We start from the raw sequence: 24,661 nt of genomic DNA, 5'->3' as shown, positions 1-24,661 counted from the left end.
GTGTTGTGCGACGCGAGATAGCCCAGGTGTTGATGTGAGGACCCTTGCTCCGAGATATGAGGGGTAGCGTACCAGGCAAACATTACCCATTCTGCCGCTACATCGAAAGGTTGGATGCAGATAGCAAGCAGAGTCTGGGCATCAACCTGCGATAACGCATCAGTCAGATATCATACCCAGCAAACGTCTAGGAACTGAAGTTTACCGTTCATCTCTTTAAGAGGCTAGAGCTCGCCGCCCTCTGTGACCTTGTCCATCAATTTCATGTTTGCTGCCGTGGTTTCAAGGTCAAATTTCGTACCAGAATGGCTTCCAATCCAAAGCAACCAAGCCTCAGGGCGACTACTTCTACCATGATCCCAAACTGGGACCCAGCTACAGAGAAAGCTCTCGTACGAAAGATCGACCTACGCATCTTCCCCGTCATGATCATTCTCTTCATCCTCAATTTCATCGACCGCAACAACTTCGCCAACGCCCGCCTCAGCGGCCTCGAAAAGGACCTCAAGCTCACTGACGTCCAGTACCAGACCTGCATCTCCGTGCTCCTCAGCGGTTACGTCGCGATGCAGATCCCCTCCAACATGATTCTGAACAAGCTTAAGCGACCAAGCTGGTATCTATGCGGCTGCGTCGCCGTCTGGGGCGTCATATCGGCGGCAACCGGTGCTGTGAGAGGCTTCTCCAGTGCTGTGGTCTGCCGTTTTCTTTTGGGTTGCGTCGAAGCCAGCTTCTTCCCCGGGAGTTTGCTATTCCTGTCGCGTTGGTACAATCGAAGAGAAATGCAGCTCCGTGTGACAATTTTGAACAGCGGAAACCTGGCGGCGCAAGGGTTCGGTGGACTGATCGCTGCTGGAATTCTCGCTGACATGGAAGGTGCCGCTGGATTACGCGCCTGGAGGTGGCTGTTCATCGTCGAAGGTGCTGTCACCGTTGCCCTCGCTGGGGTCGCACTCTTCATTCTTCCGGACTACCCCAAGACAACGAGTTGGTTAACGGAAGAAGAGAGGCGAGTGGCGCAGGATCGTCTGGCGCTTGATGAGGGGTTGGCTGGAGGATCTGCTGAAGATGAAGATGTTACCGCCATGCAAGGACTAATCATGGCGTGCAAGGATGTCAAGGTGTGGCTTTTGGGGCTGGCATACCATGCGACAATCATGGGTTTAAGCGTAAGTTCGACTTTCTTAGCCATGGGATGTTTTCTTGACTTCAGAAAATGCTGATCATGGTCCCTGTGCAGTTTGTCTTCTTCTTTCCGACCATCACGCAAGGACTTGGGTACGGCCAAACAGTGACACTGCTGCTGACAGCGCCACCTTGGATTTTCGCTGTATTGGTGTCGCTGCCAAATGCCTGGCATGCTGACAAGACGGGAGAACGATTCTTCCACTACTTTGTACCGCTCTTGATGTGTATGGTCGGATACATCATATCTGCCACGACGACGACCACGGCCCCGCGTTATGTCTCTTTGTTTCTCATGACCGGTGGGTTTCTGATCTTTATGCTATGCTGAAGGTAGAGCGACTAACAAAACCTCTTACTCAGTGGGATTTGCATCCGGATTCGTCATTCTTGCTTGGATATCCAACACGATACCCCGCCCAGCAGCCAAGAAAGCCGCCGCGATCGCAATGGTCAACGCCATGGGCAATATCGGTAGCATTCCCGGTTCATACATTTGGCCGGCTAAATATGGCCCGTACTACGTTGAATCGTTTGGTGCAGAGATCGCATTGCTTGGCTTCGCTGCGATTGCTGCTCTTGGGCTACGGTTCTACCTCCGTGCGCAGAACAAGAAGCTTGATCGTGAAGAGGCAATGCAAGACTCTGTTGAGGCTGGTGCCAAGGACTTTGTGGGATATGATGGCATGACTGAGGTCAAGAGCTTTCGTTATTTGTATTAGGACGAATGTAGTTTGATGGCAAGAGCGAGCACAAACCTTTGTGCGTGCGTCTTAGTCGGGTAATCTCTAGAAAGAACTTAAACATATGTTGGAATGAGAAAGCTGTTGCGACAACTTTATCACTCTGGGCTATTAAAACTTCCCTCTGATCTGCCAAGCTCCGTAACGTCTGCTATCAATACCGAAAGCTGCAACGAGCCAGAAAACATCGGCGATTGGTCATTTCTTCCACGTGCAGTACATATCTACTGCCGATATCTACTGCTGATAACGGGGCATTTTGGACAAACTCGGCGAAGGCTCCCCATGCCGGACAATTCCTATCGTACTGCCCATTGCCCAGTAAAAGGTGCAGCTTATCTGCCGCTCATCCAGCTCCCGATCGAACCAACAAGGGCCTTTAAAGGCACAGTTACCCCCTACGGACCCCTTTCCAACAACCGTCGGCCCGAGGTCCGTACCGCAGGCCAAGAGATGCACGACACCCACAATCGTGACTTTCATTGGATACGTGACATGCTGACTGGTTTCCTCCTCAAGCTCTACGTATAGATAGTACAAAGCTCAGGTTATTGAAGTTGAAGGAAGCCTGGTCTTGAAGACGAAAACTGACAATTATTGGATTTTTAAAAGACATACCACTCAAGAACATTCGCGCAGAAAATATTGGGCAGCATGAGGAGAATCAAGTTCCTATAAAATAAATTCCCATTTGCCCGACTTGAAGACTCGAGAGATCCTCTTGAGCCGCACATTGACCTGGGCATGAACAGGATGACATGTCTGGATCCGAATTTAAAAGACTGCCCACAGCCTTAACTTAGATCTCAATAAAGCCTGGCTAGTCAATTGCAATCCGTGATATGGCTTATGGTCCTGGATCTTAGGACATAGCGAATGGTTTTCTTAGTTTTATTTACCCTTTTCAATTCAATGCTGAAGAAATCGATGGATGCCAGGAAGCTTTCTATGCGACCGGGAGAAGCCCCACAATGCTCATGAGAACACGCCCTTTGGCACAGGTTACCCCACATGGGCGCGCCTTTCGAAATGATAACTTTGTGTTGAACTTGACAACAGCGGAATTCAGGGAAGTCTCCGAATCACGCACTTTTTTATTCCAAAATACTAATGTCGCAATGATTTCCTGTGTTGGGAAAACTACTTAGGCAGACACAACGTACCAGAAAGCCACGTTTTGCGACACCACGCCGAACATGGAACCTAATACCTCAGAACTCGTTAAACTCCGAAACCACCGCCCAGGCGACATGAGCTACATCGCCCACCGTCACGCAGTGGTCTATTATGCGGACTACGGTTTCGAAACCCTGTTCGAGTCGCATATGTCTAGATATACCGCTCATTTTCTCGACAATTTTGACCCGGCGTCAGAACGTTGCTGGATCGCCGAGAGAGAGGGGCAGTTTTTGGGCTGCATCATGCTTACCAAGGACCGAGAGGTGCCAGGGCGTGCGAGGATTAGGTGTTTCTTGGTTGAAAAGACCACCCGAGGTCTCGGTATCGGCACAATGTTGGTCGAAACGTGTCTTGCCTTTGCTAGACAGGCAGGATACGAGCGCGTTGGACTCCAAACGTACAAGGAGCTTAGCGGTGCGAGGCGGCTGTACGCCAAATTTGGGTTTCAAATCATGAAGACGGAGGAAGAGCGTGAGGAATGGGGAAGAAAAAGGGTTTCAGAAATTTGGGAGTTACTCCTGTAAATGTGTCAATTTCGCCGCGGTAGGCAGAACCACCTCTGATTGCAAGAAATTACATTGACCAAACACCACAAAGGATTTCAACTATGCCTATTATCAGGGCTCATAGGGCAAGCCATGCATGATGGACATACCGGCAAGACTTTGAATGTAATATAGTCGGTGGTAATCAACCCATTCTGTCGTCTTCTTCCATTACCTCAAGTTATCAATAGAAGAGCGACATCATGCCCAAGTCAGCCCGACGGACGTCTGCCATGTCTAAGCGTAGTATGCACCAAGTTGAACGATCTTGTTATTCACTAGCCTTATGGTAGTCCTTGAGGCTTCCTTCCTGTGATGAAGCGATAACTTGTGATGAGCCTGTAGTCTTTGCTCCTGAACTCCCTCTTTACACCTTCCATGAGGACTCGTGCCTGGTCCTCACTGAAACCCAATACTCGCGTGAATAGGGCAGGGGTGTGTGATTCAACTGACATCTGCATGTGCGCCAGCTCATAACGACCCAGCTCTTTCAAAGCAGGCTCTTTTGCCCATGGGCCGATAGGTATCTGCAACGGTGTTAACACGAATTCCAACGAACAAGAAAGTGGGCAGGGCTCGACTTGCCCTGTAAACCAGTTCTTGAACATCCTCAAAACCAGCGTCAATCATCCACTGCTTGTGAAACCTCGCAACGTTGATCTGTTTGCCGTATGTCTTACTCGCATCGTCGAGCTTCGTGACCCACTCCTTCGTCCAAATTGCCCGATCGAAGCTGTCGTCGTCACTAAAGATCCAGGCGTCGTACTCTTGCATCTCCACCCATCCACCAGGCTTCAACCCGCCCATGACCCTGTCATAGAATCGCGCCCAATTTGATGATGTGCCGCTTAGCGCACGGCCATGGATGTAGTCGAATTTCTCATCCTCACGATACGTCCAGTCGTCTTCATAGTCGTCGACATGAAACTTGCAATTCGTGGGAACCCACTCAGGCTGGATCGGGGATAAGTCAACGCCAAACACATCCGCTGTGGGAAACTCGTCCGCTAGATCAATCGCCCATATGCCGGTGCCTGTGCCGAGGTCAAGTACCCTCAGCCCCTCAGCTGCCTCACTCGCCGGATCCGGTAGAGGTGCCGTGTAGGTTCGACCACCCAACAGCAGGCGCCAGATATGATGTTGAAGGTCCAGGCGTTCCTGCTCCTGGTCGTCGTTCGGGAGGACATACTGCCCCTCGCGGTACGCGTGATATCGCCGGCCGTTCTCATACTGGTAATGATAGATGGACGATGTGATAGACGACGTGTACGCGGACCCGGCGTCGGAGCCGTAGGCCGAGTCATGGTCATCTCGGCGGATGTCGTTCTGTCCGATAATCACGTCAGCCTGCAAACGTCCTCTTCGGTCTGGCGGAAGTCTGATGTGCGGCGTACGTCAACCTGCAGCGGCGCGACGGCCGCGTTCTCAACAGGATTGAGAAGGAACTGGATACTCGTCGGGCCCGTGTTCCGCGGAGGCGAGGGTGTCCTCGGCGTCACAGTAGTCGCGGGTGTCGGCGATTCAGTCGACGTTGGGTCGGCACTAGGGTGTAGTCGCTGACCCGGGCCCGAGTACCCGGAACTGGAACCACCGGTACTTGAGTGATTCGACGTCATTGGAGCGGTGTCAAAAGATCGGCAGAGTGTTTTTGGCCTGTGCGACGCGCCGTGTTGCTTTTCCAATTCAGTTGCAGCTTCAAACAGCCGCGAAAAGCCTAAAAAGATCGCGGGCGGAAGCGTGGAAAACGAGATCAATCAAAATCATCAGCCCACGTCAGAGTATCATTTGATTCCCCGGTTGCAGAGAAAGGATGAGAGGGAAGGGGGGAAGTGCGGATCGGCCGGGAACCCAGCTTGAAGAATTTCCTGGGAGGAGCCTTGCTCATAAACCCCTGGGCACCCCATCCCTGAGCCGACTTGAAAGCGTGGCAATGAGTCGAAAATATCCCCTAGTCCTCATTCAGCTCAACGTCCGTGCCTCCCCATGTTCAGCTCGCCAGTCGGTGTCCACTAGCGGAACTGTTCCATTGATATGCAATAAAGCAGATCAATATTTGCGAGAAATATCGCTTGGAGACTACCGACCGGAAAGTAAGAATTGAGGGGATCAAGTCTCTGTTGGTGGTAATAGCATAGCGACCTCCGAACAGATCTGACCGGACTGGATTTGTCTCATATCCCTGAAGTTACTCATCTATCCAATTTGATATAAGCAAAGTTTCGATTTCCAGATGCTATGGTTTTCGTTATGTTAATATATTATGTTTTAAGTCATTCAAAGTATGATAAAGTCATGCTTCTGGGACACTATGTGGTCACTGACTCACTCAATGAAGGTCGTCTCATGCGGTAAATCCTCTGGCGTGGTTCATCCGACTTCTTAAATTCTATCGCAACGTGAGACCTTGGACGCTTTGCTCATTTTTCGCGCTAACACAATTAACGATATCGTAAAGGTCGGAATTATATCCGATGTACAATAAGTGAGATTAACTGAGGTCAATCTCTGAAGGCTAGAAACAAGATGTCATAACGTCGTGACTGAGCTCAGAAAAGAGATATCACCTGATTTTCCTCCGTCGGGGATTCTCAGTGTCGCCTGGCCGCCTTCCTCCATTGACCTCATCATCCAGGAAGGCGGCATTTCTATTTTCAAGGTCGTCTCTTCCGCCACATCGTGAAGGTTCTCAGTTCGCGGGGGCATTGCAACACCCACAGCCTTCCAATAATCGTTCAATATCTTCCAGTCCAGCTCCATCCCTACTACCAGATCATCAGCCCACACAGGCTCTGGCTTTACGCCTTGAAAGATAACTTTCAGCTCGAGTCGAAAATAACGCTTCTTCCGATGTCCGAGTACGACTAGAACCTTCCTGCAAAGCCGAGATAAACCTGCGCTGGCAGCGTCGATGGCTCCGTCGCGACCGCCTGGAAATTGGGCCCAGTAGTTCCGTACCGCATCCAGGGCCAACCAACTAAGTTCGAACTCCGTCTTCCAGCCCGACTTTGACGGAGGGTAGTCGATTGTTGGCGGTGCGTCAATGATTGCATACAGCTGAATGTTGTAGACGCCACCACCGCTGTAAACGATGACGTGTTTTGTAATAGATAGTATAACTGGTTTCCAAGTGTTCAAAACTTCCTCTAAACAACGCGACGGTTTTTGAGGCTGCGGGGCTGGACTCTCTGCAGACTACCAAAAATTAGCGCAACTCCGGGCTTGGGCAAGAATCAATTGGTACTCTTACACTAGGCGTCGGAGAATAAAATAGTGCTTTCTTGTCATCGGCATCGCTTTCGCTGGGTAAAACAGTTTCCAAATCGCTTTCAAAATCGGTGTCAAAGTCGCTGTCCCAGTCGTTCTCCGAGTCACTTTCCAACACAACACGCCGGTGCGATGGAGGTATTGGGATGATCTTGGGGCGGATCTTAGGACGCGGATAACGCAGGGTGACGATCAATCGCTCCGGTGGCTCCGGCGATCGACTTAATCTTGAATGAGGCTTCGTGCAAACATAGATGCAATCTTCGGCTTCTTTGCGCAGTCTAATGGTCACGAATAGTTGCTTCTGTTTGCTTCGGGGGTGACGCCGGCGATCCACGCGAACTCTCGGTAGCATCGGCGAGCAGTGTCGCTGCACTGCCATCGCGACGAATGAACATAACTTATGATGGAATGAACGTGCTATCAGATAATTGCAAGCCTACTAATAAGCTTATACATGGACGTGGTGGCTGAGACTAAGTATGGTTGACGGGTGTTGCAGCGTCCTTCTTGTTGATGTTTGTCGCGTCGTTGTCGGGGTCCGTGTTGCGGACTTGTTGGCCTGATGCAAGCGAAATGAAGACAAACGGCTGCCGCGGAGAATTTTTTCCCAGCGTTCTGTTTGCTGCCAGCGCCGTCGTAAATGGCCCTCCGCTGTATTCATACGGCCCGTGCCGTAATACGCGTTTGTCAGCGGGTCCCTGCATTTCCTGTTTCTCACTATGCAGCATTCATCATGTGGACGCTCTTGTCAACTTTCAGCGCCTTTCGTTCACCGTTAGGTATCTACAGCTACGCGATTTTGTCTGCAGAGCGAGAATGGGCCATGACATCAAAGCCCATATCGCGCCCTGACTGCTTAATGATGACTGTTCCGACGGAAGACCCGCCAGGACGCGTGGTGGCATCGACGATGACGGATCGTCGAGAGAGAGAATTAGAGCCGCCTTGAGGAGTGATGTGGACGTTTCAAGAGTTGCTTGGAGATGGATGTAGTATGATCCTGACGTCTACCTCTTGCATAGGCCGATCAATCATCTTCAATGTACCCTGGTCTGGACCCCCACTCCCAATCCCAAGGCGCTCGTCGTATTCACCAGACGTAAGAGGATTGATGTCTCCCGAAGGAGCCTCAGAGCGATCCGAAGTCCGATTACGTTAAGCCCTCAACTGACCATTAGAAAGCGGCCACCTGGTTTGTGTTTTTGCCTTTAACCCAGGCCATACCGTTTCCCCTTGATACCAAGACTTGCTGTTTCGGTAGCAAACATATACGCGCAGCTCCCAGACATCGATAAAGCCACCGAGACTGAATACCGACGGCTTTGATGGAAGTTTCATCTCCCTCGTGAGGTTTTGTTCACCTTGTTTCACGATCGCTTTAACACCTGGTTGAGTGCTACATAAGACCCCCAGGCATTTTATCATAAGGTCGTTGACTATGCTATCGAAAACGAGTCATACGATCGGCTTGCTAGGTGGAAGTATGAGCGAGTTCACGAGATAAATGATTCTTAGGCCGAAATTAGCTGTTTGCTTAGGGGAACACTGACGATATGGTTATGCCCTCGCTTTGGAGGGCATGAGTAATACTATTATGGATAATGAATACTTGGCACTTTATTGGAAAGCGTTTTTTCATCTTTGTTGGAGTATATTATTTCACTGATAGTATTGTTCTTTGATGATCATCCTAAGCTTAAGGGTAAGTAGCAGAATAGACAGAGGGTAGAGGCTTAAAGAAACCTGGATAAGTTGTGCAATCTAAGGCATGTTAACACAAGTGAATTCGTATATGACACCACATTAATAGTTGATAGGGTGACTCATTTGGAGCTCAACCCCAGCCCAACAAGTACAAGCAATCACCCGACCATTCTCAACGCTCTGACATCACAACTGACCCTGGATGATGTACAAGCGAGCTTACCGTCACTTTCGCATCATCCATCTCATCCAAAACTTTGTCTAATAAGAGGGTAAAAGAGCAGAGACGCGAAATTGCGAGTGATTCGTTAGATAGAACTAGAATGTAGAGGGATGAGAAAGAGCACAAAACAGAGCATACGGACACCGAACTCATTAAGCTATGTTGGCTAGACAAGACGTTCCCCGTCGAAATCAGGAGCCTGCGTCCCCATTTCCCCAGACTCTAGCCATAACGAGGCTGTTCAAGCAGAAGAAATCGCTGGCTATGGAGGTGATGATAATCAACAGCATTCTGGATCTCGCACATCCTCACGGGTTCTCAAAAGTTCACCTCCCCAGAGCGCCCCTACTCTACTTCCAGTAGCATCTTTGCCGAATTTATTTTGCAACAAGAGTGTCGTCGAAGAACCGATTCCTGTATCGTCATCTACTACCAATTCCTGCTCCTCTCCCCACTGGATGAAGAGGAACAGCCAAAACAACGAGAGAGAGAATGGAGATCCTGTATCTCCGTGGTAAATGAGGAAGAGACGACGATTGACATAGAGCTACGTTCCAGCCCTTCGTATTACAGGGCTAGAAAACTCGGCCGGTATGGCTCACCCACCCGAAAATGCTATTGCGGGATATTGAATTTACTGCTCAAGACGAGGACCAGCAGCATCCGCCATTCGTGGCTTTTCTACAGGAAACAAGTAGGAAACCAGGAGAACAGCGAAGCAGAACCAAGAGCCAAATGGCTGTCCTATGAGCGCAGTGTTGCTGTAAACGACCGACAATTGTCACGCATTCGGTAGGCAGTTGAGGACCAAGGCTGAGAGTATCGTATGCGGAAGCCTGTTGGCGACTCTGTATTGGCAGATATCACTGGAGATTGATTACGACGCGTGGCTCGGCAACCGTTTGAAGTCCGAAATGGCGCTAAAATAGAAAGCAGCGACCTCGATCAATTTCATCGTGAAGGAATGGCGAGTGCTTATCAATGATAACAAAGGAAAACCGATAGAAAATGGCAAGCTTGAAGTACGAAATGCAGAGGGGAGGCAAAGATTGCGGTAGGCGGCATGTGGAAGGGCGGCTGCTGAGGTTGCGAGCGAGGGATGGAGAAGAGTGCGTGCAAGCACTCCTCCAAGAGTAGCGGTATTCGGCACCCCCCTGCACGGTATTCGGCACCCCTTTACTAACAGGAAAAACCGACATCTCAATGAACCACAAACCTCTAACCACTGACCCTAAGCCCTAACCATAACCCTAACTACCTAACCTAACCCTAACTTATTAATTGCGTAATCTCACGTATCTTCCTAGACTTTTCGTAGTTTTTTTCAATTTTTTCTCGATTTTCTATGGGTTTATTTCGTCGTTTGCGCGCGTTTGGTGCAAATGTTAGTGTCGAACGCGTTACTCGACTTTTAGGTGGGAGACTGTCGCTACGTGCACGGCTTTTTTTTGTATGAGAGCCCTTCCTAAATGGGTTTAAGAGGGTGCCGAAGAACAGACAGGGGGGTGCCGAATACCGCTACTCCTCCTCCAACACAGGTCATTCCATGTGATGCAGGGCTTTTTTGGTGAAGTGCAGCGATGAATGCTTTCAAGTTCCTGGCCGAGTACTAGACTCGAAAGCGATGCACTAAAACATGCTCCCTGCGCTCCGCCTACGGTTCACTCGCGCCACGGTAGAGATCTCGCTGGAGGGAGAAGCTTATGGCGAGACACAGCGTGGCAAACCAGGTCCACCATAATTCCTAGGCCCCTTCCTAGATTCCTTCCGAGATTCCTCTGCTGCTTCCTCACGCATTCTTTCCTTGATTTGAATGCGGGCCAGCTGTGAGTGGGCGTGATGTGATCAAGGGAGACACATCGCCACGGATAGACAATGTTAGCACGTATACTTTGTGCTGAACGCTTTCGCCATGACATTGATGTGCGAGTTGACGCCACTTTTGCTAAGGTGCGGAAAATGTCAATCAGTAACTAAAAGACGACACTAACTCTTTTTTTAAGCCACCCAGCAGCAGTTCCGTCCGCATGGAATTTGGAGAAAAAGCGGGCTCGTATCTTTTGGCGTCAACTCGCACTCAATGGGATAGTTATAACATCCCGGGAACATCACTGTAGATTCCATGCTTTGGATGAGCTTACTTCTCCTACTGCATCTCCAGCAGGTGTTGAATCTGCATTTGTTACTCTAATCAATCCTCATTATGCACTTCTCAAACCCATTCTCGCACGCACCACAAGACACGTACGAACAGTATTCTCTCATTGCGGAACACAATGGCCAATTTTCACACTCAACAGAGCCGGTGGACGAGACCAGCGACAACACGAATCATAAATCCGCCTCCTTCGTTTTGCTGAGATCTGCGAAAGACTCAGTTTTATCTTTCCTCGACAAGCATCAACACTCCACTGGCACTCTCACATGGAAGGATCGCTTCCTTTCCGCCCTGAAGCTCTCTGCACTTCTACTGCCTGCCTTCGTCGTCAGCCCATTCATATACTTCACCAGGCCCCCTAGCAACGAGCCTCAGCGAAGAAAGCTTAGCCACACAGCGTATCTCGATGGCCTTCGCGGTGTCGCAGCCTTTGTCGTTTACATCTTCCACTTTTCTTACCTCTGGTTTCCAGATCTTGGCTGGGGATATGGCTTCGAAGGTCATCGCCTGTTCTTGCAGATGCCTATCATCCGGGCTCTACACTCCGGACGAGCTAGCGTCACCGTCTTCTTCGTCATCTCAGGCTTCGTCCTCACCCTCAAAACCCTGACGATGATTCACAACGGCAAGGGGGATCAGGCTCTGAGTACACTAGCTGGATCCGCGTTCCGCCGCCCTTTTCGACTGTACCTTCCCATCTTTGCTGCAACATTCATCATCGCTCTGCTGGTCTACGGGGGAAACTATGTGCGGGATCCGTCGGGAGCACCTGTCCCGCCAAGAGGAGAGACCCTTGAGGATCAGCTGCAACACTGGTTCTGGAGCACGGTCAATCTCATGAACCCGTTTCGACCTATTATTAACAGAGAGAACATGAAAGGAAGCGAGTATGACGGGCATTTATGGACAATCCCTGTCGAGTTCAAAGGTTCGCTGCTCGTATTCTTCCTTCTCCTTATCTTTGCTCGGACAAAACGGTGGATTCACATGGTCAGCGTTATGGGCACAGGCGTCTGGCTGGTTCACACTGGCGACTGGGACCAGGCTCTTTTTTGCGCAGGCCTGTTACTTGCAGAGATGTCCATCATCCTTCCCAACGGCAGCCCGCAGTCAGAGACACCCGAAGACGAGACCCTCGGCTACAGAAAAACGATCATTACGAATCTTGGTTCCAGGATTGGCCATGTCTTTCGCCACGCGGGCACTTTTGCTCTTTTCTTCCTCGGCATGCACCTTTTCTCTTACCCACAGAATAACGGCTCATCGACTCCGGGTTTCATTACAATTTCCCAGTGGGTGCCTGCCTACTATCAAGCTTCGGGAGAACGCATTCAGCTCTTCTGGATCTCCATTGGCGCCATTGTGTTCATCTTTGCCTTGATGTACTCCCCGACCGTATCTTCCAGTCTCCATGTTCCGCTCCCGAGATTTTGCAACTTCCGCCTGCCTTGGCACCAAACCAGTGCTAGCATCAATGACGGAGACAAGCAAGAATTCTCAGCAGCGACGTTTTCGGATCGCGAGGCAGCCAGACCCGAACCTCTTCTCCAGCGGCCCTTTACCACGAGCTTCGCACAATACCTAGGGCGCATCTCGTACTCTCTGTATCTATGGCATGGTGCCATAAATCACATGGTCGGAGTGAGATGGCTGTCTCCGGCGTATGCCGCGCTACAGGAGGCTCAAAGCCAGGCTAAGGTACTCACAGAGAGCGGCAACAACGACGCTGCAACAGACCTAACGCAATCAGCTTTGGGTGCATACAGACTTGAGTTCTTCTGCGGGTTCCTGGTCAACACACTTGCGCTCTTATGGGCAAGCGATGTCTTCAATGCGTTGGTGGATGTAAACGCTGTCAAGTTGACTCGTTGGCTGGATCAGAAGTCTTGGAGGAGGGATTGACTGAACTTATTATCTTTTCCTTTGTTCCTGCATTACAAGCCTCAAAAGCGTGCACATTGGTTTTGAAAATGTCCCCGTTAGATGAAAACTGCAAATTACATCCTTCAAAAGAAAGCCAGGAAGGCATCTATCGTAATACACAGTATACACCGCAAAAGTCGGCCCTCTTTCAGTATTCTTGACTCTACGACAGTACTAGTGAAAGCATGGTAATCATGCCCATAGACGTGTTCAAGATTCGTCACCTAAAACACCATAAACCGCTGTGACGCTTTAAACAATCATTCTCAGAAACATCATGGGAGTAACGCGCCCTCGAAAATAGCTACCCGTCCTGAAATTCCGGTAAAGAGCTGAACAGAGAATAGTTGTAACAAATAGGATCAATGAAACTGGGGTCCAGCTCGGGCACTAGCTGAACTTGCGGTACCGCTGGTACGGCTTCCGCCGTGGGGCTGTTGTTCTCTTCAGACTCACGCGGCGTTGACTGTGTCAACACTGCAGACTTTGATAGAGGTTCAGAGTTGAGCTTGTCCATCAAGTCCGAGATCAACCTGGCGGCACATGATCGCACCCGGTGGTACGCAGGCTCGGCCAGGTGCCACGTCCGCTTCATCTTCTTCAAGCAGCCCAGTACCAATGTCACTCTGTTGTAGTGGTGGTCGAAGCATTCTTCAGAGTGGTTTTTGGACGTGGCGAGTTGAGTGAGGCCAGCCATTGCGAGCGCCGGGATGATGAATGGAGTATGTTTCTGAATGTTTGGACATAACGAGATGTAGTCCGATAACCGCCTTGAAGCGTTCATAGCCTTGATGCTCTGTACGAGCCGCGTTGAAGCTGATGAAGAGTGAAGATGCGTGTACGGCATGAAGTCGTCTTGGGGGCTCGATAAGAGAGGGTAGAAGCGGCTTCGTGGTAAGTGGAGAAGCATACTTGCATGAGCGATGATGACATGCGCCTGGAACATCATCTCATCCATATTTCCGTATGGGTCCACGATTTCCATCTTCTCCATCGGCAAGTGGTTTGACCAACTAACGAGGGCGTTTTCGATAGCCTGCAAATGGTCGCGGTGGTAGTCTTTCAGGCGGTTGAGAACCAGCACCCGGCCAAGGATGGTTGCAGCTTCAATGCGATAGCTGAATGAAGAGAACACCACATCTTCTTCGAGCAAGATCCTTCTCTTGAACTCGAGAACCTTGCGTGGTTCAGGGAGGTCGCAGTTTCCAGTGTATAACGACTCTTCGCATGGCAAGGGGACCTCCGGCGAGACAGCACTGCACCGGAAAGAGATAGTCTTCAGAGGGATTGCCATCAAAACATCCGCGACGAAGAGCTCCCACCATGTTCTCCTCAAGCTTTCAGCCTCGACTGAGTTCTCTGGGTGCCTTGAGGAAGCAAAATCTGCACGGTTCATGCCAATTTCCAGGGCGATTTCAGCACACCGGCCAAACGCAATGTGAGCATCGTCGATTTCGTCTCGGGAAAAGAGGACGATGGAGTAGATCAATAGCGCCTGAACTGCGCAGGTCGATAGTTCTGTATTGGCAGCAAGCGCTGCTTCAACTTCACTTCTCAAGTTTTCGCTAGGGGTTGTTTGGGAGTAGTGGGAACCGGCAAAGTCGACAGCGAGGTGCAGATAGTGAGGATAAGCTCGAGACGCGTACATTGACGCTGGTACGAGAATTGGATGCGCAGTATGGAAGTTTTCGTAGTAGAGCCGGCGATATCGATCGCTTTCAGAAGAGGGCCGGTGTGAAGTGTTTGTGTGAGAGCGGGTACCATTGGACGTATCCCTCGGAGTTGGCATAAACCACGATAAGTGATCGGTCGTCATGTCTGAGAGGTATGAAAGTAGATCACCATCGGGATTGACTGGAGGAGGCCCATCTCTTGAGTTAGGTGCCGCCGGATGAAACCCGATGTTTCGGCGTTCCGATGCTGGAGCCTGCAACTGTCCTCTCTCGGTCACCGCACTATCAGTAACAGCAGTCGTTGTTGGGGAGCCATCGCCAGATAAGGAAACACATGTTGAGGCTTCTCTGGATGTTGAGGTCGGCGCGATTGTTGCATTGATGCTCGACCCATCCCGCATTTGACGATCACCGGACATCAGGGTGCCTTGTCCCTCGGATGCAATTGATTGTGGGCGAGGTTTCCTTCGTCCGCCTCTCCTAGAGGGCTCATAGTAGCAAGTCTCTCCGTTCTGGATGCATCTCGAGCACACTGGCTTCTTCGCATCGCATTTCAGGTGCTGCTTTCTGCATCCAGTGCAAGCGAGAGCGGCCAGGCCCGTCTGTCTGGTGCTCCTTGCTGGAGGCACGGTCATGATAAAGAAAGACTCCAAGAAACGCAAGTCTCAGCAAAAGATGCGCACATTTAGCTTGACCTCGGTCGGCGATGGCTAGACGTCGTCCTGACAAAGGGAAAAGAGTACAGATGAACTTCTCATTTTCTCCTGGACGCCGGCTGAGTTGCCGATTGACTGCTCATGGGGTCCATCCAGGTCATGACTCGACATCTGTGATTGGCTGGTAATCTTATCGCGCAGGCTAAGACCCTGTAGCGTCAGCCAAGCTGATGTTATCCCTCGGGGATCGCCGGGCCACGTTGAGCGCGGTCGGGCTTTGATCGTGGTAACGGCTGCTTCGCTGTGTGATGTAAGGTGTTTATCATGGGACGTCCAGGTCCCATTTATATGACACTAAAGCTTAATATTGTCTTATCATCTGACAATCATTTTCGTGCAGGTGGTCTTGTTAGTTATTGCGGTCTGGATGATGCTGCTTGTTACTTGGCTTGCGTTGATCGGCGATTGACTGGCGGTCGGCGAATGCGCCCCCAACAGACACAATCGACCGCGAGATAAGAGGTAGACACAACGGCTCTCTTAACAAACCCATTGCAATGACACCTATTGTTCAGAGGTGTTCACTTGGAAGTAAAACTCAATTTTCTCGTCATTCAATCCTCTTTTTAACAAGAAAGACGAACCAATTCTTTACGGAAGCAGCTCCACACATTCAACCCCTAAGCTTATTCTTAGCATCATGTCCGCTTCCACACTATTCGCCCCACTGCCTCTGATGCAGGCCGGTCCGCGAGATCAGCAATTATCACACCCAAACCCCGAACCTGCTTACAGTCTTGAAGACCTTGTAAATGACATCAAAGAACATTTGGGAACTTCCTCTGGCATTGGTTCGGAAGATGTTGATGAAGATTACTTAATGTCTCTCGTCAAGAGATATGCGACAAACCCCAACGATTGGGCCCGATACTACTATAACTGCCCGGGAAAGAACTATACCCGCAATGCCATTGAGAATATTAATCACAAGGCAAATATCGTAAGTCTCAAATGTCTTGATAAATTTCAATGCGTTTTCTTACCGAACTTGGCAGCTCCTGTTGGTGTGGAATCCTCTCAAGGGTTCTCCAATTCACGACCATGCCAATGCCCACTGCATCATGAAGGTCCTAGCCGGGGAATTGACGGAGACGGTATATTATACCCCTTCAAGCACGGATAAAGAGAATGTCCCTCTCAAAGTCAAGAGTGAGAAGACATATCAAGCGGACCAAGTGACCTATATATCCGACGACATCGGTCTTCATCGCGTACACAACCCGCATCCCCAGAACGTTGCGGTTTCGCTGCACTGTAAGTTTCCTTCAGAGGCCAGGACAGTGACGATTTCTGACCGTTGATGCACAGTGTACACCCCACCTAATGCTGCGGACATTGGGTACAATATCTTCGACGAGTCGACAGGACGTGCAAGCTTTGTTTCGCAGGCCAAGGCTTTCAAGCCATCCTCATGAAGTCCAGATTTATTGTTCTTCACTTGTGGAGCATTTCGCGTGGAGAGTTCCTTGATTACATTGTTTTTACAGAGCATATAGCTAGCTGGCTGGGATTGTTTTTCAGTGATACCAAATCGAATTGATACATTTCGACTCATGTCGAAAACCGGAAATGATTGGAACTAATTATGTCATCTTCAATCTTTTAGTCTACTCTGAACTTCAGATCTGCGTGACGGCTAGTGACTCTTAGGCTCTTGGACATCCACGTGTCAATTATCTGGAACTCGTTAGGCGCCATCCATGTCTGTTAGACCATGGCTCATGAGACTAAATGTTATCAACCCGGTCATGAAGGGGGCCAAGTTCAAATTTCAGAAGCGCCAACCGTACCGGAGCTGCTATTAGCGGGAGAGCTTACCCAAGAAGGCAAGGTCAAGCCCAAAGATTATCGCACCGTGCATTGAATGTGTGCCAGCGAAGCCTTGAGCATCTCGTGAAAGCTGCGAATTGACAGATTTTTGACGGATGACTAGACATGCAGCATGTCACGGAAGGCACCCAATGGTAGTGGGGTAATATTCGCAACATCGGGAGTACTAGATACCCCACGTCAGCAAGCTCGCTGAACCCCATCCCACACGCCCTTCCTGTCGATGGAGCGGGGGCTCAGAGCGCAATTTAACTAGCTAGATCCCATGCAAGAATGGAGACATCAATCCCGACGCACTTAGTCTGTCCACTCTGCCATCGATTCTAACGATACTCAGTCACTTTCACAACATGCCAGAGCAACCATTGTCTCTATCGGGTTTCCCGAGCTACAGGCTTCGGTACGACACCCCGTCGCCGATTCATCAACTCACTACACTCTCAGCCACGGCAGCATTCAATGATAAAATCTCGATCCAGACATGGATCAAGCGCGACGATCAGTCGTCGCCTATGCTGTGCTGCGGTAACAAGTATCGCAAGCTGGAATACATCATCCCGGATATCCTCGCGAAGCCTGGCGTCACCACTATCGTCACCGAAGGTGGCCTGCAGAGTAATCATGCAGCCCAGACTGCTGTTGTGGCAGCAAAGCTCGGCCTCGAGTGCGTGCTTCTGCTGAACGAAGAAGCCGGCGGCCTGAAAACTGCCGAAAACCAGACAATCTTCAGATCGACAGGGAATGTGCCAGTGTTCGATCTCCTTGGCGCAAATGTTCATATTCAGCGTGATCCTCACGATAAAATTGCGGTTCTACAGGCGCTCAAGGCTGAAGGCAAGGTGCCTTACTGGATACCGATGGGCTCTAGCCAACACCCCCTGGGCGGACTCGGGTATACCAACTGCGCGTTGGAGATACAAGAGCAAGAGAAGACCCTCAAACTCGGAGGCACGGGTCGTTATGATTACATCTTTGTCGCTTGCGGAAGTGGGAGTACACTTGCCGGCTTGGTCACTGGATTTAAACTCCTCGAATCGTCGCTGCCCGACAAGCTATCTGTGCCCGAAAGACAGCTGATCGGAGTCATGGTGGCACCCATAACAGGCCAGGAGGAAGTGGTGTTGCAGATTGCCAGGAATGCCGGTAAGTTGATTGGGCTGGATCCGGAACGCGACATCGCGGCTGAGGATATCCGCCTTGACCATCGTTTCGCTGGTCCCGGATACGGTGTGCTGGATGAAGAGACCCGAAAGACTTTGAAGACTTTGGCTTGCCGCGAAGGAATCTTGATGGATCCTGTGTACTCTGGAAAGGCTGCCAAAGGGCTGGTTCACTGGGTCAACAGTGGCGAACTTCAGAGCGACGCCACAAAAGTCGGACATCAACCGGGTGAAACGGTCAATGTTCTGTTCATTCATACTGGCGGCCAGAATGTCTCTTCTGCGTATGCTGCTTGATTTAAGAGGAGTATAGTGTGTATGGTCAAGCTGTTCCCAGGTGTTCCCGAAGAGTCCCGACATTTGTGTCCATTGTACAGCATACGAGATAGCGACATCTGTACTTTCCCTCACCAATTTCGGCAAGGTCTCAAAACATAGCGGCCACTACAAGATATTTCGAGGTCGTACAGCATGAGGTCTGTTTAGCGTGAAGACGACTGCTAGCCTTGCGCGCAAAAGGGCGTCTCTGAAGCGACACGCATGACCAAAATGATATGGGCGTGGGTGGCATTCATCATAGTTGCTAAATTTTGTATTTGCTGGAGACGCAAGAAAAGCTCATGTGAAGTAATCAGCCGCAACAGGCTGGGCGTAATACGATAATTCCACTCTGCATTGTTACGAGCACAACCACCTTTCTCAATTAACATAAAAAACCTCACAGTGCTATTGTAGTATTTGACCATAAATGTGATAAATATTTCCATCGATACCCTTTTCTGACTTTGATCTCTAATCATCAATTTGACCCTCCATCTTGGTAATACTCAAGTTTACCCCTCGTTTGAAATACTCTGAAAATGAAGGTTATAAGCATTCTCCAAGTCCTTTTCGTTGTTGCGTTGGCCATTTGTGTCAAAGCTGCTCGAGCTCAGAGTGAAGCCAAAGCTCCGTCGCCCGAGATTGAAACTTCCACCGACTCAGAATTCGATAGCAGTATTGATCAGGGGTTTGGCGAGTCTGGCAATCAGAAGCGATGGAGGTTTAAGTACACGGGTGCCGCGCGCAAGATCGAGAGAGATGTCCCTGGTCAGTCTGAGGATTCTACCTAGTTGTTTAACTAATGCTGAAGACACATCTTCAGGTGTAAGGTTCTACTATCCGTCTATCAAGAAGCGACAAAATCTGAACAGCGACATGGATACGGAGGCAGAAGATTCCTGGAAGATCTTCCAGCGATCCGAAGACAGGCAGATGGATTATTGCAAGTGGCATGTCCATCTTTGAGAGAATCAGAAACACTGACTTCTGTAGATTCAACTGATCAGAAGGCTAGTTCCAATGCGGAGGCTGGGAGCATTCGCGGCCGCAGTCGTGGTCGCGGTGGTCGCGGTAGTCCTCGGAGGGTGACCTGAGCCTACATATCAGGAACTGGCAGGACTGCTGAGATTCACCAGCAAGATTTGGAGACGATGGACTAGTTGGAAATTTCGGTGGCAGCCAGTCTCGGAAATGGATGGCGAGAGTCGTGTCGTATGGTATTGAACTAGGGCATTTCCTTCTTGAATTCCTTTGTCACTCACTTTGCAACCATGAAATGGCCTGGACATTGAGCTTTTTGGCCGCATATATTATGTACGATGGCATACATGAAAAGCCACATCTTGATTGAATACACTCGTTTGCTACATCAAATCCGTCATCGGCTGAGCTGAATCTTTCAAGCGCCTCATGGTTAATCCTTCTTCGTGAAGCCAGCGAACGGTTTGTCTCTAGACTGCCTTAATCCAAAGCAATCTCTTCAATCTGTCAGGCTCTTCTTCCGACCGATTCATCAACTACGGAATCATTTCTGCTGGTGAAGACCGCGACCCTCGTAAATCGGACTGGGGGGGGGGGCTCCCTTCAAGGCCTAAGCGAGAAATAAAAAATTCACTCCTTCTCCTAGCGTCTCGTTTATCCCAGCATGATCAAAGTGGCTGCCGGCGTCTGGAGCATCATCATATTTATCGCTCAATCATCACCCAAGTTCACCAGTCTTCACACCCCTCCAAACACAGTGGTGCTAACTTATGCCAGACTTAGGCTGTACAGCCACCCTTCTAGGCGTAGTTGTCTCATTTACTTGGCAATTGCAGCTTTTGGAAAGTGGGCCAATAGGATCTTACAAAAGACTGCCCAATTTTCAGCTGTGTCTCTAGCTGCTTGTTCATCACAAAGCGCCTTCCATGTCATTGGGCGAAACACACAAGATCTATCGCCTCGGCTAATGCCGTAGCAAAGCATGAACGAGGCAACCACCAGAAACTTTGCCGTCTTCATCACAGCCTGATCTCTATTTTCTAGCTCTCACGCACTTGCGTGTTTTCTGTGTCACTCTCGCCCCTCTTACCTACCCATCGAAGGATTAATTGCTTGTTGGTGTCTTAGCTGTGTCTGCAGACACTGGATACGTTCAGCTGACAGTGTTTGTGCAGAATATGCGCCTTGCTTCCCGTAAGGAGTGAAACCTGCATCACCCAAAAGGAGACTACATGTGGCATGAATGTTGCTATTCAGAATAATGAACTTTGACTTAATTCCGGTAGGTTGTGACGGCCTGAGTCTTGCGGCCTGTCTCCAAACCTCAGCTTGTAAATTTGAGGGTGTGGTTAAGTTCTCAAGCGGGAGCTGGGCATGAGGTCATGTTCTTTGTCTGTTTGACGGTATCGACTAATGATTCGCAAAATCATGGGCGTAATTCTGCAGGGGCTCGCCGGTGTTGCTAGCGCTGAGAACACCAACGAATTATAAGAAGATATAAGATTATGCATGCGGGGACAGTATAGTAGTTGTGCTGCTTGAGTGGTGACTTCTGCTTTCTCTTTTCAGCGAATCTGTGTGCCTGATGGTGAATATTGTGACTGCGCCCCAGTATCGTCACACGGTGCAGCCCAGGGGCTGTTTACTTCCAGGCAACACACCCAAGTAGATATGCGCGCCGCATGCCTTGGTCGCTTTCGTCTCTGTGGATGCGACTTTCATGATGGATTTTGAAGACTGCGCCACGCCATAGTGGAACCGAAAGTCTGTACGGCATCATAATCGCAGCAATACTAGGCTAGTGAACACCTATTTCATGATGATGCTTGATCATCGCTTATATCGAATTGGTGTGATTCTCCTTTGTATCTATTTTACGTCTTCAAACGTAACACACATCGCTTTCAGGAGTTCTGACCACCCATTCCTGGAATCCCGGATTCGCCGAGGAGCCTTAAGTTCACCAACTAGGTGAAATCCAAACCGACGTGGGAGCAGTCGCTGATTAGTCTGATAGATACGGTGGAGCTTGAATGACTTGGGCCTTCTCAGGAGACAACACCCACCTGCAGGATTTGTGAATATAAATATGGAGTGTGATTTCTTCCCATTGACAGTTTTCATCCTCACCAACAAACATCTGAAGCCATCTCAAGTCCTGTTTCAAGCTTCAATACCACCTTCACGAGCCAGCTAACTGATCGTTCGTAACAAACATGAAGTCCTTTCTTATCATCCATCTCATCTCCTCCATTTCCTGGTCGATCAATGTCCAAGCTGCTGCAATTAACCCCGGACACGTCCTTGCTGCATTTAAGGTCGATTCTCGAGACCTGCATTACCCCGTGAGACCTCCGCCTTGGCCATCTTCTCAGCTTTCAGAGGCGCCGTTGGATTCTGCAAAAGTCGAGCAGTCCACTTGCGACCTCGAAGCCAGACAGGCAAGCCATTTGACCGGGCCAGAATACAGCGCTGTGTACAACTACAGGAAGCAAGGAGCTAGGTCCACTGAGATAAACCCAGCCCCAGACAAGTCAGCGGACATACTAGAAGACGAAGTAAAAAGAAGTCTATTGCAAGATGAAAAAGACACTGAAGGTAAGGATTTAAAGGTGTTGCTCTCGATTCTCCGAGATATCATTGACCTGTTTTTCCAGATCTCTTGGAACGGAAGTGGTTGCCTCCCAGTCGAAACCCGAGATCTATTTGTAATGGGAGGGTTTGCGTCTTAAACAGACCCACCGACAAGCCTCGTGCTATTGACAAATCAGACAGCGAGGTTTCCGTTCACGACAATGCTGAACATTCGATGAAGCTGTCTCAAATCCAGCAACATCATGCTTCATGGGACCATGACAAGAAACGAAGGACCGTCCCCAACGGGTGGAGTGAGTGCTTCCACACCTGTTTGTCTACTGAACTATGGACGCTAACAAAGTAGTTGTCACATTGAAGGAAAGATTGAAGGAAGGAAAGTCGCCTTGAATTTATGTCATTGCCGTCGATCGCGGAGACTTTCTACATGCTGTTCTGCAATTTTTGACGCTCATTTGATGCTATTATCACAAGCTTGCGAGGTTTACCCAGTCTATCTTTATTGAACTTCATTATGTATGTGGCAGCACACAAACTTACTCAGATTTTGAATCAATTACATTCTTTTAGCACGTCTCATAATTCCCTATGCCGAGTACCGAATTGTCTTCAGACCTAATGTTCCACGCCATTCGAAATCTTCTTAAGAGACACCCTTATCTCGGACTTGCAATAAAGCAGACATAAACTTTAACCGAGTCGCCGGAAATCACAGGCGCCTATTCCGCGTACGGTTTGGCGTCTGTGCCGCCCCCGTACTTCGGCGGTTTAGTGTCAACACACTAAACCCACATAGGGATCCGCTCCCGATGCGTCTCTGCATCGATGGGCAGATGGTATGACGAGATCCACTCGTATCACATTCCAGTATTTTTTCTCCCTTCGGCGCCACTGATACCGTCCACACTAGCAATTAGTGTTTCCGACGGAGGCGGCGTCTAGACCTTGAGCATGTCGTGAAGCGGCGGGGACGGGACCGCAATGGAGGAGGGGCTTCCGCGAACTTTCTCCAGAAGCTGAAGAACTCTTCATCCGCCAGCGCGAACACTTCGTTCACACCTTTCCATCAGGTTCAAAAATAGCGACAAATAAGAAAACCGTTTCTCGAATTCAGTTCCTGAACCTTCTCATCCCGACCCCATCCCAGGCGCCAGATCAGCCCACGATTCGCTCGAGCTTCTCGAACTCTTGGACCCCACCTCTCACCGCCTCACAACTCTGCCTCCCACCATCACGGACCTGTCGACGGGGTCGCACTGCAGACAATGCCCGAGAAGCTCATCGCCGTCGTCGGCGCCACTGGAAACCAAGGTGGCTCCGTCGCTCGCCGCTTCATCGCCGCGGGGTACCGCGTCCGAGGGCTCACCCGCAATGTCTCCTCTCCCGCCGCCACGGCGCTAGCATCCCTCGGTGTGGAGGTTGTGCAGGCGGATCTGGAAGATGTAGACTCGCTGAAGGAGGCCTTTCGTGACGCCAACGTCATCTTCAGTGTGACGAACTACTGGGAACCCTTTTTCCGGCCGGACTGTCGCGCAAAGGCCCAGGAGCTTGGCATCTCGTGCCGCAAGTACGCGTATGATGTTGAGTATCGTCAGGGCCGTAACATTGCTGATGCGGCGGCGACAACGGTGGACACACTCGACGAGAACGGCTTCTTGGTGTCGACGCTGAGTCATGCAGAGAAGTGCAGCGGTGGAAAGTTCGAGGAGCTGTACCATTTCGATGCAAAGGCCGACATCTTCCCTGGCTACGTGAACGAGAAATACCCTGGTTTGGCTGCAAAGATGTCGTGCATTCACACGGGGTACTTCTTCACAAGTTACAACATCCTGCCAAACTCCTACTTTGGAAAGGTGAGCCGCTTTTGCGCGGCTATTATTATCTGAGTTTCCTGCTAATGCCTCATCAGAACCCTGACGGCACGTTCACAATGGCATTCACCACATCCCCGGAGAAGCCCGTGCCTCACTTCGACCCATCCGGAGATATGGGCAACTTCACGTACGCCGTCTCTCAAATGCCACCCGGCAAAGCCTACATGGCTGAGGGATCAACCTGCACTTGGCCCGAGTTTCTTGAAACATGGGCTCAGGTGACGGGAAAGACGGCAACTTACAAGCAGATCACCCCTGAGGAGATGATTGAGGCCACAGGGGAGCGCGATACCGGCATCGAAGTTGCGTACATGTTCTCGTATTCCTCGGACCCTGGATACGATGGCGGCATGGACTTTTTGACGGCCGCTGATATCAGAAAGGTGAGATCTATCAGATTCTATATTAGTGATACATTCTTGTGGCTAACACTCTTTAGGCGGGCATCGACTGCCAGTTGACTAGTTGGCGAGACTGGGCAGCTAAGAACGACTGGTCTTCTGTATTAAACAAGTAACAGCTGTATCTGATAGGGGCTGTGAGTCATGTTGGTGGGGAACTTATGGCCAGTGTCAGGCGAGGTA

The 24,661-nt window shown here is 50.1% G+C and overlaps 8 protein-coding genes across 8 annotated transcripts; 5 read left to right on the top strand and 3 right to left on the bottom strand.

Moving 5' to 3' along the window:
* Window positions 1-305: 305 nt before the first annotated feature.
* Window positions 306-1,907, top strand: prlL-23 (MFS transporter prlL; the record flags this gene model as incomplete). Its single annotated transcript, XM_036640345.1, has 3 exons — window positions 306-1,169; window positions 1,241-1,487; window positions 1,549-1,907. The coding sequence occupies 3 exons, from the start codon at window positions 306-308 to the stop codon at window positions 1,905-1,907; spliced, it is 1,470 nt and encodes a 489-aa protein (XP_036495009.1).
* Window positions 1,908-3,936: 2,029 nt separating this feature from the next.
* On the bottom strand, window positions 3,937-5,268 carry CGCS363_v008495 (Secondary metabolism regulator LAE1; the record flags this gene model as incomplete). The annotated part of the gene is made up of 3 exons (XM_036640344.1): window positions 3,937-4,179; window positions 4,247-4,978; window positions 5,047-5,268. The coding sequence occupies 3 exons, from the start codon at window positions 5,266-5,268 to the stop codon at window positions 3,937-3,939; spliced, it is 1,197 nt and encodes a 398-aa protein (XP_036494935.1).
* Window positions 5,269-6,178: 910 nt separating this feature from the next.
* On the bottom strand, window positions 6,179-7,298 carry CGCS363_v008494 (uncharacterized protein; the record flags this gene model as incomplete). Its single annotated transcript, XM_036640343.1, has 2 exons — window positions 6,179-6,844; window positions 6,900-7,298. 2 exons carry the CDS (start codon window positions 7,296-7,298, stop codon window positions 6,179-6,181), a joined length of 1,065 nt encoding a protein of 354 aa, XP_036494936.1.
* Window positions 7,299-11,049: 3,751 nt separating this feature from the next.
* On the top strand, window positions 11,050-12,906 carry CGCS363_v008493 (uncharacterized protein; the record flags this gene model as incomplete). Its single annotated transcript, XM_036640342.1, has 1 exon — window positions 11,050-12,906. The coding sequence occupies one exon, from the start codon at window positions 11,050-11,052 to the stop codon at window positions 12,904-12,906; it is 1,857 nt and encodes a 618-aa protein (XP_036494939.1).
* Window positions 12,907-13,231: 325 nt separating this feature from the next.
* On the bottom strand, window positions 13,232-14,575 carry CGCS363_v008492 (uncharacterized protein; the record flags this gene model as incomplete). The annotated part of the gene is made up of 1 exon (XM_036640341.1): window positions 13,232-14,575. One exon carries the CDS (start codon window positions 14,573-14,575, stop codon window positions 13,232-13,234), a length of 1,344 nt encoding a protein of 447 aa, XP_036494940.1.
* A 1,381-nt stretch (window positions 14,576-15,956) lies between these two features.
* CDO1-1 (Cysteine dioxygenase) lies at window positions 15,957-16,731 on the top strand (the record flags this gene model as incomplete). The annotated part of the gene is made up of 3 exons (XM_036640340.1): window positions 15,957-16,256; window positions 16,312-16,570; window positions 16,625-16,731. The coding sequence occupies 3 exons, from the start codon at window positions 15,957-15,959 to the stop codon at window positions 16,729-16,731; spliced, it is 666 nt and encodes a 221-aa protein (XP_036494938.1).
* Window positions 16,732-17,496: 765 nt separating this feature from the next.
* On the top strand, window positions 17,497-18,603 carry acdS (1-aminocyclopropane-1-carboxylate deaminase; the record flags this gene model as incomplete). The annotated part of the gene is made up of 1 exon (XM_036640339.1): window positions 17,497-18,603. One exon carries the CDS (start codon window positions 17,497-17,499, stop codon window positions 18,601-18,603), a length of 1,107 nt encoding a protein of 368 aa, XP_036495011.1.
* A 4,865-nt stretch (window positions 18,604-23,468) lies between these two features.
* On the top strand, window positions 23,469-24,594 carry Nmral1 (NmrA-like family domain-containing protein 1; the record flags this gene model as incomplete). Its single annotated transcript, XM_036640338.1, has 3 exons — window positions 23,469-24,056; window positions 24,113-24,460; window positions 24,517-24,594. 3 exons carry the CDS (start codon window positions 23,469-23,471, stop codon window positions 24,592-24,594), a joined length of 1,014 nt encoding a protein of 337 aa, XP_036494320.1.
* Between the last annotated feature and the right edge of the window lie 67 nt (window positions 24,595-24,661).

The sequence above is a fragment of the Colletotrichum siamense genome (genome assembly GCF_013390195.1).
Source record: "Colletotrichum siamense strain Cg363 chromosome Unknown KSG_Cg363_contig05, whole genome shotgun sequence".
Taxonomy (NCBI): Eukaryota; Fungi; Ascomycota; class Sordariomycetes; order Glomerellales; family Glomerellaceae; genus Colletotrichum; species Colletotrichum siamense.
This window is presented reverse-complemented; position numbering and strand designations above follow the sequence as displayed.